General features: G+C 35.9%; 1 protein-coding gene across 1 annotated transcript in view; it reads left to right on the top strand.

Annotated features, from left to right (window-relative positions):
- The window catches only part of LOC149779617 (uncharacterized), a 50,277-nt gene extending 37,465 nt beyond the window's left edge, over positions 1–12,812 (top strand). The window contains exons 7-8 of the mRNA XM_089940405.1: positions 3,283–3,694; positions 6,451–12,812. Coding sequence (XP_089796531.1) covers positions 3,283–3,694; positions 6,451–9,026 — 2,988 coding nt within the window. The 3' untranslated portion in view covers positions 9,027–12,812. The remainder of the gene's footprint in view (positions 1–3,282; positions 3,695–6,450) is intronic.
- Positions 12,813–16,241: the final 3,429 nt, after the last annotated feature.

Below are 16,241 nucleotides of genomic sequence, written 5' to 3'. Positions count from 1 at the left end.
GGAGGGACATTCTTTTGCAGCATAGGGGCTCTCTTCATGCTTAGCGCATCTCAAGTGATCTTTCTGCCAGGACACGTTTTCAAGCAAAGTTGCCAAGTGTGTCATTCAGGTCAGAAAATGTTCCACATCCAAGGTTTATGATGCCAAGTAGACGATCTTTCTGATTGGTGCAATAGGAAACAATAATCCTAATCCTAATAATCCTAATAATCTCTTCTTCTGTGAGTGCAGTGACTGATTTGAATATATTTTTGTTCAGACAGAGAGAACGCTTGGTGCCAACTATTAAGGGTTGTATGGTACCCTTATTCAACATGATCAATGTTTCAGAAGGCACCACCAATGGTTTATATCCTCATATCTCTGCCTTATCAGGCATTTTGAGCTGTAATGGCTGGTGTCTCACTCACTAATGCTCATGCATGTTGTGGTCTTTGACAAAATTTGTGTGTGAACCATAGGGTGAAGCATCTTTCAAGAACTTTACCATTCAAACTAGGTTTTGTTTTTGCATCCCTTAGTGTCTGCAAGATGGAGGAACTAGCTTCATGCCTTGTCTGTAAAAGTATGTTTTCTCTTCTGTGGCATTTATGAGTCTGTTTTCTCCTTTTTCAACCAGGAAGTTTAGCAAAAACATCCCCAGCTTCATTCAGCAGCTTTACGCCCTATTGAAATATGTGCTGGGGATGATCAAGACTGACTCTTATGGCCAGTTAAGGCTTTATGATTCTAGCTGGCTACTTCTAGAGGGAGAGGGGCCCGGAGTAGCCGAGTGGTCTAAAGTGCTCACCATTCCGGATCAGTGCCATCTCACCTCTGTCTGTGTGGGTTCGAGTCCAAGTCTCGGCTAGCGTGGGTACGTGGGAAAGCCTTCCAGTAGCTTCTCATGGGTCGGTGGTTCTACCATGGGTTTTCCAGGGTTCTTCCTCCACCAGTTATACTAGCCGTCATGTACAGCCTATCTTGTGCTGAAAAATGGCGTTAAACCATAGAACAACAACAAAACTCTAGAGGTAGAAGGAAAGATAGGAAGCATCCTGTCCTTCCCTTAAAGGGCTCTTCTGATACTGTTTTTGGGTGTGTGTGGTCAAATAAAATTTAATGATGTAATAATTACCTGTTGCTATATCCATATACCCTCCTCTCACCCTGCTCTGTTGGCTGACAAGTTGTCTGTTTAATTCAATAAAACCACAAATAAGTGCATTGATATTACTTTGCTGTAGATTCTTATATTGTTATTGTGATAATTTTTTGATATTTTAATTCCTTCAGATTTTTTATGGGTACTCATTTAAGTGACAAAGATAAAAATTTAGACCAGTTATGTTAGAAATGTTAACTTGTATTCATCCATCACTCATCAACGTAGCCATAATCCCCAATTCACATGATGGAGATTGTGCAGTTCCCATATTAAAAGAAACATTTATATAAAATGACAACTTGCTCAAAAGTCATGAATAGTTATTTAATATTCTATCAACAACGTAAAGAAATTAAGAAACATCCATAGTACATCCACTTCGTAATCCAGTTCATTTGAGCCATCAAAGCAAATCGTATTGTAAGCATGGAAGACTTCTACTGAAGTACATTTCATTAAGTGTTTCTTGATAGGGCTTTGTGACTAATGTTTTAAGTGAAGATGCCTGGTACTGAAGGACATTCCAACCAATCTGTTTCGATAGTGACTTGATAGTGTTTTGATAGTGATTTGCAGTTAAAAACTAGAGTATTTAATGATGCAAAAATATGTTATAATTGGTTTTCATGCCGTGAAAGTTAAATCATGAAATGAAAATCAAATAGTGATATAAAGCAAGATTTGATTAATTTAATGGGCTCTCTGACCATGCCAATATTAGGAGAGGCAAGAGTATACTGAAGGGTTTAGAATGAAGGAAAATATTATGACAATTGGAGGGAGGGCCAAGGGACCAAGTGGCATAAAGTACTTGTTGATGCTGATTGTTCTACATTTGTACCCACTGTTTTGTCAAACGTTTTCCTCAGTGAGTAAAGGTGAAACCTATTTTCTTAAAACCCAAATAAAACATGCATATTATATTTTATTGTGTACATTTGTTTTTTAAAAATCATCTCACTAAGAGAGAAATGATTAAGAAAGGTTCAAGATACAGTCATATCACTGACCTCATGGGCTTTAGTTCTTATGAAAAAAGATCTCTTCCAGTGAGAGATGCATAGGCTCTTTTGATAACAAAACTAATCCACCAAGAAATGGTTATTGCAGAGATGTTAGATATTTGTGAGATAGATATCACATTTAACTTACCTGAATGATATCATGGGATATACATGGTCTTATCTACGCTTAGTGTAAGACTACCTTTCTTAACCTACTAGCTATATGGTACTGATAAATTTTTGATAGTGGTGACCCATATGCAAGAAAACAGATTACTCACTGATCGTGTGTTTTAATATAAATTGTTTGCATCATTGTGAGCTATGGAGACTGATGCGTATTAGTCACCTCATTCTAGATTACCGCTGTAAGACTAATGATAATGTAAATAGCATAGCAACTAGGAGTACAAATCAAGTGCTACCGCTGTAAGACTAATGATAATGTAAATAGCATAGCAACTAGGAGTATAAATCAAGTGCTACCGCTGTAAGACTAATGATAATGTAAATAGCATAGCAACTAGGAGTACAAATCAAGTGCTACCGCTGTAAGACTAATGATAATGTAAATAGCATAGCAACTAGGAGTACAAAGCAAGTGCTACCGCTGTAAGACTAATGATAATGTAAATAGCATAGCAACTAGGAGTACAAATCAAGTGCTACCGCTGTAAGACTAATGATAATGTAAATAGCATAGTAACTAGGAGTACAAATCAAGTGCTACCGCTGTAAGACTAATGATAATGTAAATAGCATAGTAACTAGGGGTACAAAGCAAGTGCTACCACTGTAAGACTAATGATAATGTAAATAGCATAGTAACTAGGGGTACAAATCAAGTGCTAGAAAGAAAATGAGCTTGGATTTTTTTTAATGTTCTTATAATAATAATAATGACTTTATTTAAAGAGGGTAACAGAATTAGCTAAGAACTAATCTACCTTGAGGCCCTCATACAAAGGAATTGATTTATTTTAGCTGCATCTCTGAAACCACTGGATATATTGGGTTTGGAAGAAGGAAATAGACTGGGCATTTCTAATCTCAACTGGAATATTATTCTGTGGCAAAATTCCGGAATATTGGAAACTTTTTTATATATACTATTATTCTTTACTATTTCAGTATGCAGAAGTTATCTCAAAACTGAAGGCATTCATAGACAACAACACAGACCTCTGCAAGATCAAACTAGCAGAACTGTTTAGGGCTACCACTGATGAAATCAATTCAGTGAAGTCACAGTTACAACGTTTTGAATCACAATTCATAAATATTCACAGTGAGCTAAGTCATATCAGAATTGACCAGGAGGCAATGGAAACGGAAGTCACTAATGTGAAAGGGGAACAGGAAAAGATAAGGGTTGAACATGAGGTAGTGAAAGCAGATATAACTGCTGTAAAATGTGGACAGGAAAATGTAAGGATTGAATATGAGGTAGTGAAAGGAGAAATGAGTACTGTGAAAAGTGCACAGGAAACATTAAGAAATCAAATGGAAAACCTGGAACAGAATCAAAGAGAGAAACAGACAAGTAAGAATAATATGTTCAAAAAATTAATTACAAAAAAAAATTAATTCTAAGAATATTCCCATTGTCAAAACTGAGAGTTCATGTCACTGTTGAGGAAAGCATGTTTGTACACTAAACCATGATGTTCTTGTGGTCATCTACTGACTGGATACAAAATAACGATGATAAACAAACCATTAGATTCGAGGTACTATAGTTGTGAAAGAAATTCAAGAACATGTATCATAACTGCTTAATTGCTGTAGAAGAGAATAGGCAGTAACTAACTAATATAAACAGAAATTGGATTTTCTAGAAGGTGTATCTTGTCTTTTTTAATCACAACGAAATCCTGACTCTCAATCCAGTTGTAATAGTAAAATGACCTTGACATTTTAGGATGCTATTTGGCCTGTAAACTGGTAGAGAGGAGTTTTCAGTGCATCCTATGCTTTTCAACTCGAGACAGAATTATATTTTACTCAGTTATAGGAGACAGTGGATGCTTGACTTAAAAAATTATCACATTAATAAATGGATACATCATTTCTCTTGCATTTGCTGAGTATAACACTGAAAATGCTAGCGTAGTTTCAAACACAAATCCTGATATTAGAGATGTCATGTGCAGAGGGACCATTGGGTATATTTTGTGGATATTGGTAATTATTACATAGTAGGGCATTGATCAATGTTCAAAATACATCTTGTTTCATTGGAGAAGGAGCTCTACTTTTCAAGGGTATTGTGAAAAGCATGTAACTCTACATCCCTGCATGACTGCAAAGAACAGGGATATTGTCATACCCTGTGCTTCAGAAAACTTATCTGTTCATCCCGCCTTGACAAAGTCTGTCATCTTCTCTCCTCCCGTATCGTGTAGAGGATTTTAATAAAACTTACTGGCTGGATACATTATTCAACAGTAAGATTATATTTTTAATCTTTGGCCCATATTTTAGTTTTAATCCATGGCCCATATTTTTCAGAAACTTCTTTAAAGAATTTCAGAATGGTGGTATTATGAACATACGTCTCATCTTTGTTTCCCACACACTGGTTAGATACTTGTATTTAAACTTTTTTGGCACAATATGTGATTGGTGCAGATGCACAAGATTTTACTTTTTTCCTCTGGCTCATTTTCTGGTACATTGTCTTGAATAATTGTCAGATATCAGGTATTATGAGAATTTAATTCATCATTGCTTCTCCTACTACACTGACAGGAGGATTTTATTGAACATTGTAGATTAAATATGTAGTTTGTGTAGATGTGCAATAAAATTTAACTTTAATTCCTTGGGCCCATTTGCAGACTCTCTTGAACAATTTTGAAATGGGGTATTTTGGGATGTGATTCTTCTTACACATAGCTTCACCTTCGACACTGCTTGCAGAATTTTATTGCTCATTTGATTTCTTGAGAAATGTCTTATGTAAATGTGGCATAAAGTACTACGTTCTTGGAAAAGTTCTTGAACGATTGTCCCAAAAGTTTGAGATAAAACTTTAACTTTTTTCTCCTTTTAAACTGTTAGAGGAAATTTAGTATCCCTGCACTTTGTGAAGGACAGGGATTTGTTCGTGTCAGCCTGTCCATCCATTCATCCATTTGTCTGTGTCAGTATTTTCCTTCCATGAGAAAAGCTTATCACCACTTTACAAACTGACACTGCTTGGAAGATTGTAGTGAAACAATGTAGGCTAGACAAATGATTGGTGTTGATAGGCAGTAAGGTTTTAGACATTTCTTGAAAAATAGAGTTCTGAAAAAGGATACTTAAACATTTCACATTGTTACTGTTACTCTTAACATTGCTTGAATTAGTTTATTGAAACGTTTAGTATACTAGACTGTCTAGCTGGTACAGATAACAGCAAGTTGTAAATTTTTCCTCTTGCCCTTTCCTGTACTGATTTTTCCCCATTTTACGATACATTATGCCACTTTCAGTGTTATTACAATGTCTACCATACACCATGTAATTTTCAATGTGATTACAATGTCTACCATACACCATGTAACTTTCAATGTGATTACAATGTCTACCATACACAATGTAACTTTCAACGTGATTACAATATCTACCATACACCATGTAACTTTCAATGTGATTACAATATCTCCATACACCATGTAACTTGCAGTGTGATTACAATATCTACCATACATCATACAACTTTCAGTGTGATTATAATGTCTATCATACACCATGTAACTTTCAAAGTGATTGCAGTATTTACCATACATGATGCAACTTTCAGTGTGATTACAATATCTACCATACACATAGCAACGTTCAGTGTGATTATAATGTCTACCATACAACATGCAACTTTCAATGTGATTACAATGTCTACCCTACACCATGTAACTTTCAAAGTGTTTGCAATATCTACCATAGATCAAGCAACTTTCAGTGTGATTAAAATGTCTACCATACACCATGCAACTTTCAGTGTGATTATAATGTCTACCATACACCGTGCAACTTTCAAAGTGATTGCAATATCTATCATACATCATGCAACTTTCAGTGCGATTGCAATGTCTACCATACATAAATAGCTTACATTGTGGTTTTAATGGGCCAATCAAAATAATTCCCTTCATAATAGTAACTAAAAAGTGGAGGAATTTGCTTCTTTGAAAGTAAAACAAATGTATTCTTAATTCACAGAGAAATGCAGCTTCTTTATTGTTGCATTCATGACCTTTCTTATTCTCAGTTTTTGTCTCATTTATAAAAGACAGTATATTTTTCTTTCCTCAGAGTCTTCCACTCTCTCTACTGTCAACATGGAACGTCTTCAGAAGGACCTACTTCATTGCTACAAGTCCCTGAATGTGATACCAATTTCACCACTACATGAATCTTATACCACTCTTTTTGATGACATATTTACAAGTGTCATTATAGAAAAAAAAGACAGAGAAAATGTGGGTAATTTACGAGAACAAGGGCAGTCTAGAATTTCAAAGGAGCCTTTATACCTGAGATCGTATCATCAGCTCTTTGGCGACAAAGGCAGCAAAAGACTGATTCTTACAGGATTTATGGGTAGTGGTAAAACTGTGTTCTGTAGGAAGGTTGTCCAGACATGGTGTTGGGTGAAAAGTGGCCAGGTAGACCCCAAATCAGCAGGTGAGAGACAGGTATCCTCCACATGTGCACTCGATAGTGAGGATATACTCTCGCAGTTTGAGTTTTTGTTCTTTATTGATCTTGCTAAGGTTAATAATCAGGAAGATTTATTGCATGCTATACACAGACAGTGCTCCATACCAAATGATATTGAGAATAAGAGCTTTCTGTGTAAACTGTTGCAAAATATGCCAGAGAAGGTTTTGATAATTTTGGATGGACTTGATGAAATGGGATCTCAGACTCCAATTTTTGTGAATGAATTACTGGAACGAAAACTTTATCCTCAGACTGCAGTTCTTGTTTCTACTAGGCCATGGCAAGTTTCTAATCTAAACCTACATCTTCATTCTCATTATGACTTGTTACTAACTGTACAGGGCTTTGATGAGAAGAGTGCCCTTGACTTTGCAACTAAAGTGATTCATGCCCATGATAAGAATGTCAGTGACAGTTTCATCATGGATATGATTGCATCACTTACAAGAAAGAAGATCTTTGCAACTTTCAGAAGTATGCCTTTGCTTCTTCTTTTCCTTATCAATGTTTGGTGCAATGATGGGTCACTTCCAGACCAATACAGTGTTCTGTATAGTAGAATAATCGACTGCATGATTATGCGTTATTTGAACAAAACCAAGGGAAAGAATCTGAAATGGGTTGAAATGTCAGATTCAAAGATTAAACTAATGGAATCATCTCTCTTTGTCAAAACATTTGGCAGTGCCTTCTTAGATTTGACAAGCAAACTCTCCTATGAATTTTTGCTACGAAGACAACAAGGAACAACAGTTGTTATTGGTAGAGAGGAACTTCTGAAGAGTCTTGATAAGGATAGAGAAACTGCTGAATCAAAACTTTGTGTCCTCCTTGAGTGTGGAATTCTCTCTCAGTCTGATGCATTTTCTCCACTTTATATAAACTATTTGATTTCTTTTCTTCACTTGACCATACAGGAGTATTTTTCTGCTATTTATTTGATTTTACACGAAGATGTATTTCAACAATTCCTCTCCTCACTGATATGTTTAAATGATGTTTTACAAAATGAAAACCTAATAATTTTTATATGTGGAATAGCCCCAAATTTAGGAGCACTGCTTTTTAGTCACATTTGTGAGATTTGTGATCTTGATTCAAATGTTCTGAAATACAGAGATGACCCAGATTGTGAGCATAGATATGCAGTAGAAAATCTGTGTTCTTTATATCAAATTTGTCTGAATGAAGTACAAGGAACAGCTTCACTACCATTATCTGACATCATGACTAAGAAACAATTCTCTCAAAATGAACCTCCAGACTTTCTCTACAAGTTAATAGATTCAGGCTTAACTTCTGCAATTAAATCATTTTGTTTGCAAAGTTTGATATTACCAGCCAATTTCATTAAATTCTTTTGTAGCTGTACTCAGCTGCAATCTATTACACTGCAGTATCTTCAACTACATGACAGCAGCCTTGACCTGAGCAGACTGACAAATCTAACTTGGCTCAGGCTGTGGAATGTATCCATGTCCAGTGAGTGCATTGAATCCCTATGTAGAAGTATTATTAACTGTACTCACCTGAAGATTCTAGAGCTTCGTGATATTAAACTACATGATAGCATCCTTGACCTGAGCAGACTGACAAATCTAACTTGCCTCAAGCTGTGGAATGTATCCATGTCCAGTGAGAACATTGAATCCCTATGTAGAAGTATCAGTAACTGTACTCACCTGAAGATTCTAGAGCTACATGATATTAAACTACATGATAGTATCCTTGACCTGAGCAGACTGACAAATCTAACTTGCCTCTTTCTGCTGAATGTAACCATGTCCAGTAAGTGCAGTGAATCCCTGTGTGGAAGTATCAGTAATTGTACTCACCTGCAGACTCTAAAGCAGAAGTATATTACACCACATGATAGTATCCTTGACCTGAGCAGTCTGACAAATCTAACTTGCCTCTTTCTGCAGAATGTAACCATGTCCAGTGAGTGCAGTGAATCCCTATGTAGAAGTATCAGTAACTGTACTCAACTGAAGTTTCTAGCTCTGATTGGTGTTACACTACATGATAGTATCCTTGACCTGAGCAGACTGACAAATCTAAGACAGCTTTATATTATTAGAGTTCTCATGAGTAGCCAATGTCACCAAGCACTGAGTGCAAGTGCCAAAGCCAATGCTAATATTGTTTTCCAGATGGCGTGTTAATGATGTCCTTGATTTGAGCAAACTGTTTTTCAGTATGTGTAAAGAATAATAAGTGATTTCTTAATATATTGTGGTTTATATGAGTGTTATGAGATATGAATAATTAGTTGTCATACAGTTTTGTTTCATACGATTTAAGTTAACAGTACACACCAATATTTAGTCTCCATATAGTTTTGACTACCACAATGGCCATTTAGAAAATCTTGTTATTGCTGAAGAAAGTCAAAATATTTTTCAACACTCAGCAGTTGAAATGAAGAAAATGTATTATGTTGGATTCATGGAGACTCTTTCCTAAGAAGGACATGTTTTCTTAAAGTCAACATAATATTTAATTATTATTTTTGTTGTTGTAGTTGTATGCTATACATGGCGGCCAGCATTAATGGTGGAGTAAGAACCCGAGGAAACCCCGGAAAAATGCCACCAACCCACGAGAGGCTAATGGCAAGCATTCTCACATACAGTATGTAAGATGTGAACATTACAGTATATAAGATGTGGACAATACAGTATGTAATATGTGGCCAGCAGATGTGTAAATGTTACAGTATGTAAATTATGAACATTACAGTATGTAAGATATGAACTTTACAGTATATAAGATGTGGACAATACAGTATGTAAGATATGAACTTTACAGTATATAAGATGTGGACAATACAGTATGTAATATGTGGCCAGCAGATGTGTAAGATGTTATAGTATGTAAGATGTGAACATTGCAGTATGTAAGATATGAACTTTACAGTATATAAGATGTGGACAATACAGTATGTAATATGTGGCCAGCAGATGTGTAAATGTTACAGTATGTAAATTATGAACATTACAGTATGTAAGATACGAACTTTACAGTATATAAGATGTGGACAATACAGTATGTAAGATATGAACTTTACAGTATATAAGATGTGGACAATACAGTATGTAATATGTGGCCAGCAGATGTGTAAGATGTTATAGTATGTAAGATGTGAACATTGCAGTATGTAAGATATGAACTTTACAGTATGTAAGATGTGGACAATACAGTATGTAAAATGTGGCCAGCAGATGTGTAAATGTTACAGTATGTAAATTATGAACATTACAGTATGTAAGATATGAACTTTACAGTATATAAGATGTGGACAATACAGTATGTAAGATATGAACTTTACAGTATATAAGATGTGGACAATACAGTATGCAAGATGTGGCCAGCAGATGTGTAAGATGTTACAGTATGTAAGATGTGAACATTACAGTATGTAAGATATGAACTTTACAGTATATAAGATGTGGACAATACAGTATGTAAGATGTGGCCAGCAGATGTGTAAGATGTTACAGTATGTAAGATGTGAACATTACAGTATGTAAGATGTGAACATTACAGTATGTAAGATGTGAACATAACGTTATGTAAGATGTGGACATTACAGTCTGTAAGATATAAACATTACAGTATGTAAGGTGTGGACAATACAGTATGTAAGATATGGACAAAACACTACGTAAGATGTGAACATTACAGTATGTAAATTGTGAACATTACAGTATGTAAACTGTGAACATTACAGTATGTAATATGTGAACATTACATTATATACTATGGGAACATTACAGTAGGTAAGATGTGAACATTACAGTACGTAAGGTGTGGAAAATACAGTATGTAAGATGTGGACAAAATACTATGTAAGATGTGAACATTACAGTATGTAAATTGTGAACATTACAGTATGTAATATGTGAACATTACAGTATATAATATGGGAACATTACAGTATGTAGGATGTGAACATTACAGTATGCAAGATGTGAACATTACAGTATGTAAGATGTAAACATTACAGTATGTAAATTGTAAACATTACAGTATGTAAAATGTGAACATTACAGTATATAATGTGGGAACATTACAGTATGTACGATGTGAACATTACAGTATGTAAGATGTGAACATTACAGTATGCAATATATGAACATTACAGTATGAAAGATATGAACATTACAGTATGTAAGATATGTACAATGCAGTATGTAAATTGTGAACATTACAGTATGTTAGATGTGAACATTACAAATTAAGATGCAAACATTACAGCATGTAAAATATGAACATTGCAGTATGTACAATGTGGACAATACAGTATGTAAGATATGAACATTACAGTATGTAAATTGTGAACATTACAGTATCTACGATGTGAACATTACATTATGTAAGATGTGAAACTTACAATATGTAAGATGCTGCAATATGCAAGATGGAAACTATAGTATCTAAGATGTGAAAAGTATAGTATGTAAAATGTGAACAGTATAATGTCTAAGATGTGGACTGTACATTATGTAATATATTAATGGTACAGTATGCAAGATGTGAACAGTACAGTATATAAGACATGAACAGTACATTATGTAATATGATAACCATGATATGAAGATATTTCTCCTTTTTCTCAACTAACTATTTTATATTCACGTCCATACATAGCCATATACGTGTCAGTCCTGGACTGCAACAATCTATTTAAAGTCAGATCACCACAATGCTATGTGGGTAACTGATGGACACTTATAAAATATATTTTGTTGACCCTGTGGTTCACTAGTCAAATCACAACTTTCACATTTCGGAAAGTGATGAATGTCATTCGCAACATATCAGTACTAACGATAAGTCATTAAAATGAAATGCCATGCTTTATCTGGCCGGCTATTAAAAATAAGTGGACTGGGAATACCAGAGATGACTAAAACAACTTGTATTGGTGCCTGTCAGATCTCCACTGTGCAGATAGAGGGTTCACTACTCTCTTGTTTAAGTCAAATCTGTATTTTTTCATTGATGTAAAAGATAGTTCAGTATTGTTGGGCACACTCTTCTATTTACATTGTAAGTGCTGGGTATATTATCCTTCCATTGTAAAAAAAAAAAAACTTTCTTGGCATTTCACTTATGGTCATCGATGTAGTCATAGGTTTAGAAATTTTGGACAATGAGGGCATCTTTCTCCTTGGTTGCACCAAAGAGCTTTGATACATTTCTCTTGGTGTTTTAACTCCATCAAAATATCATCTTAACACGTGCCGTTTTGTTTTATCACCCTTCCTTCTGTTTACTGTTCAAGAGATAATTGGTCTAGGAACCGGCAGTGCAGAGAAGCATGAGAAGAGATGTGGTATGTGTTCGTCATTTATGATTACAATCCCGATGACCCTTTTCAGTACCCAGAGGTTTCTTCTTAGAGAAGATATACTGCTCAATCATTGCCGCCATGTGTTTTCATGTTGGAGGTCTTTGTCTCTATACATTTAAAATTTAAACTTCAATGGATCCTTATTTATTTAGTGTGTGAGCCCGCGTACCCATTGCAGCGATGTTTTGTTTTTGCGAACACTCCTACCTGTTGCTTAGTAGATGAGTTAGTTTGGTCATGCAAACGGCATGTTGGATTAATAATTGTGGGATGTGTGTTGGTGGATAACTGGGTATTGATCAATCAAATGGCTTGTTGATTAATAACTTTAGTACAACAGTGGGTTCTTGCAGCGAGGCAGCCAATAGTACCGTTTGTATAAGTCTTTAATAGGACTTGACTAGGGTTCGAACCCGCGACCTTCCGCATTCAAGCAGAGGCTCAACCACTTAGGCCACCGGAACGGTCCATTGAAAAGTAGAGGAAAGGAACGGTTACCATTATTATCTAATTTAATTACTATGTAACCACTTCAGTGACGATGATCTATAGAATAAACGTAATGAATGCCAATATTAAAACTGTATGCAAATATATCAAATCAACGTTGTTACAATTTCTTAATGAAACTTCAAATCATATCACACATTTTTATAAAGAGACGTCAACCCCTTAGTGTCATGGGTGCCCGCACATAGGGGCAAGGGAGGAGGGCTTTTGCCCACAACCCCGGATTTCACGTCTAAACATGTTTTGGCCTACACCCGTAAAAATTTATAACTAACCACTACATGTCTGCCACCCCACCCCCCAATATATTCTTTTGGAGTCTCTGCTTGAGCAAACTGAAAATGACATTAACGCTGATGAGTTTGAGACTCACCCGATATTCGTTAATGACCAAACGAACAGGGTTGGGATCATTAGAAACTGTCGTCTTAAAAAGACCAATTGGATTTGTCAGTAACATGGGTTACATGATGATCTGTATCAAAATGTCAAGAAGTAATCGGTTGCTACTTAGTTATTAAAAGCTATTCAGGGCATGCATTGTAATTATTCTAACCCATTTGGAGAAATATGAGTGTTCCTTTTACCAGCTGTATAAAGATGAATAGAGACAGAACACAGACTATGTGTAGGAAGGTTTCAGGATATTGTTAGGTATACATGCTGTGTAGTTCGAAATAGGACTGGTTAGTTGTGTTAGGTATTTGGGTTGTGTCTTTTGGTGCATTGCGTGAAGTATTAGGATTCGAATTCGAAATATTTACTAATGACCAGTGTAAATGTGAAACAACAAAAACACATGCAGGTGTGAAATTGGAGATTTCGCTTGTATGGACATAATGTGTTCAGATTAGAATTATTTGGAGTATTTACGAGCTTAAGAAGCCTTAATTTGACATCGACTGTTGTCTTGAACTCCTTGGAACTGGGGACTTACGCATACGGGTATACACGCTCATCGTGGATTAATTCTATCAATACTTAGTACGAACTAAGCTCCTACCAAGACGTTTTTTATTTCAACATCTTACGGACAGTTTCTTTCCAGGGATATGCTCCAACGGAAGCCAAAGTTATTAAAAAATTTGTCAAGCCGATTTCCACAATTTGTGCTACTTAATGGAAGTGGGGGATAAGGTTATATCTTTCTTATAGTTACGTTTCCTCTTTAAATATTTTTGACATGGACCTTTCTTTGGAATGTTATCTCTAGGAAATAGTGTCGAGCCACGAAAAAAATCCAGGCGAATTTCGTCCAGAGAAATCATCGAAATAATGGGCAACCTACAGGCAATGGATATGAAAAACTCACAATTTGGATCGATTGAATAGATTGTATTTATTGAACACCTACTTAGAAGATATTGATTCAACTCCTCTTCGACAAAATCTAGTTAGGGCTCTGTTCCAACAGTCGGAAACATTTAAATAAAATTAGACTAGATAAAGGCATTCACGTAACATACATGCGGTAAAGATATTAAATCGTACTTATACAGTTGGGCCATTATGTTCCCTCTTTATAGGGTCTTGAAATTGAGCTTTCTTAGACATTTTTTCTCTAGGGAATAGAGACCACCCACGAAGGAAGCCCTGACGACTTTCGTCACTAGGAATCAGCGAAGTAAGGGGCGCCCTATGAGTACCGGGTATGAAAAACACGAAAATGCTACATCATTGTATCAACAGATTTATACTAATTTTACTCCTACCTAGAAGATTGTTATTTCAACATTTCTTGGAGTTATCTAATTAGGGACCCGTTTTAACATTTGGAAAAGTTTGAAGAAAATTCATCTAGCCGATTTCGAGAAATTCGCAGCTAGATGCAGGAGGTTGGGAACAACTAATGCTATAAGAATATTATCTTACGTATACATTTGGGCCATTACGTCCCATTTTATACATGGACCCTTGTTTGATATTTTATCTCTAGGGGATAGAGTCCATTCATGAAAGAAGTCATTACGAATTGCGTCTAGGTTGGGACGGCCGAATGCGTCAAACCGGATATGAAGCCTTGTGTCCGGCACTTAGTAGGTTTTGCACGGCAGGTGATTCTCCCCAGACTACTTGCTCTAGGGTAGATCCGGCAGCTTCCATAGGCTAGCCGCTATGTCGAGTTTATCAGCCGTGGAGGACAGACCCGCCCCTAGCTACACTAGTAAACTTGTTTGTCTCTGGATCTGCCGCTGGTGAGGTGCACCGTAAGGTCGTTCAATGTTTTTGTTATTCGCTTGCAAATCATGCAGGACCTGTATTATCATGGACCTTTTGACTTCTTGGCCATACGGTGGCCTGCAAATCCGTGGCATAAATTGTCCCTACAAAAAGTCCGGGTCTGATCGCCCCTGATGCTGACGTCGGTCAACGGGAAGACAAGTTCTGCCAAAAATCATGACGCGTATGATGAAATGTAACAAACTGTATATGGTTGCGCCAAGAGCCGGCGACCAGAAATGTTATTACGAGATGGGATAAATCCTCAAAATATGCAATTCAAGAATAGGCTGCGGCCCAGGAACTATACGCTAAGATCCATTGCCATTTATCCCTGACACTGATGCGACCACGAGCACCGGCAACCTGTTATACGGCAAAAGAAACATTGTTACGATTAAGTGATCCTGTAAGAACAAAAAAAAGCACCAGACTCCAAAGCTGAGGGAGGTACAGAAACAATGACGTGGTGTACATAGCCCAACAATATAATCCATTTAATATTGTCTAAATGTTTGGGTCAAGGTAATAAAAATAGCAGTACAAATTATTTTTGTGCAATGCATTTCTACAAGGTACCTAAAACATGATACTAAAAGTGCAGACAAATATTTGCTGGAAGTATTGAAAATTAACATTATCATATCATATACTTTTTGTTCGTATATACATATCCAACAAGCGCAGAAATCTCTACAAGTAACCACTGGTTACTGCTTTCAAGCTCTTTTTAACATTCAAATTTCATTGGGTGTATGTTTAGTTTAAAAAAATTAAGAAAAATAATAATTTGTGTATGTTTAATACATTTACGATAAAAAGAAATGCATTTTCAGAGATGATACGTTTAAAAACCTATCATAACAATGTTTTTAATACTTTGTAATCAGGTTGTAATAACACATAAACATTACTTAACATCAAGATAATGCTTAAAGCAAGATAATAGAAAATATCATTTACTGGAAACTTTAATAAATCAATAATGTGGAACGCATACAAATACTAATACTGACGACAGTGGTGTCTGGTGTAATTATTCTCAAATTGTATCATGTACTATCGTATCGAAAAATTCACTGTAAAGAATTACTTGGAAGACATATATGAAAATGATATAAATCAACATGTCAGTCCTCTCAGTCATGTGTCTCTTCCATATCACAGTCCATAGGAGGAGCATTGGTACAAGCAAAACTGACACATTCCCCGCAGGCAAGTGCATATTCAAGAATATGTGTCTTACAGTATTACATTTGCATCTGACCATCTGCAGCTGGCTGTTTGATGG

Source organism: Sinohyriopsis cumingii, chromosome 17 (assembly GCF_028554795.1).
Source record: "Sinohyriopsis cumingii isolate HCF-2022 chromosome 17, ASM2855479v2, whole genome shotgun sequence".
NCBI classification, from domain to species: Eukaryota; Metazoa; Mollusca; class Bivalvia; order Unionida; family Unionidae; genus Sinohyriopsis; species Sinohyriopsis cumingii.
The sequence above is the reverse complement of the archived record's forward strand: the minus strand, read 5'-3'. Positions and strand labels throughout refer to the sequence as shown.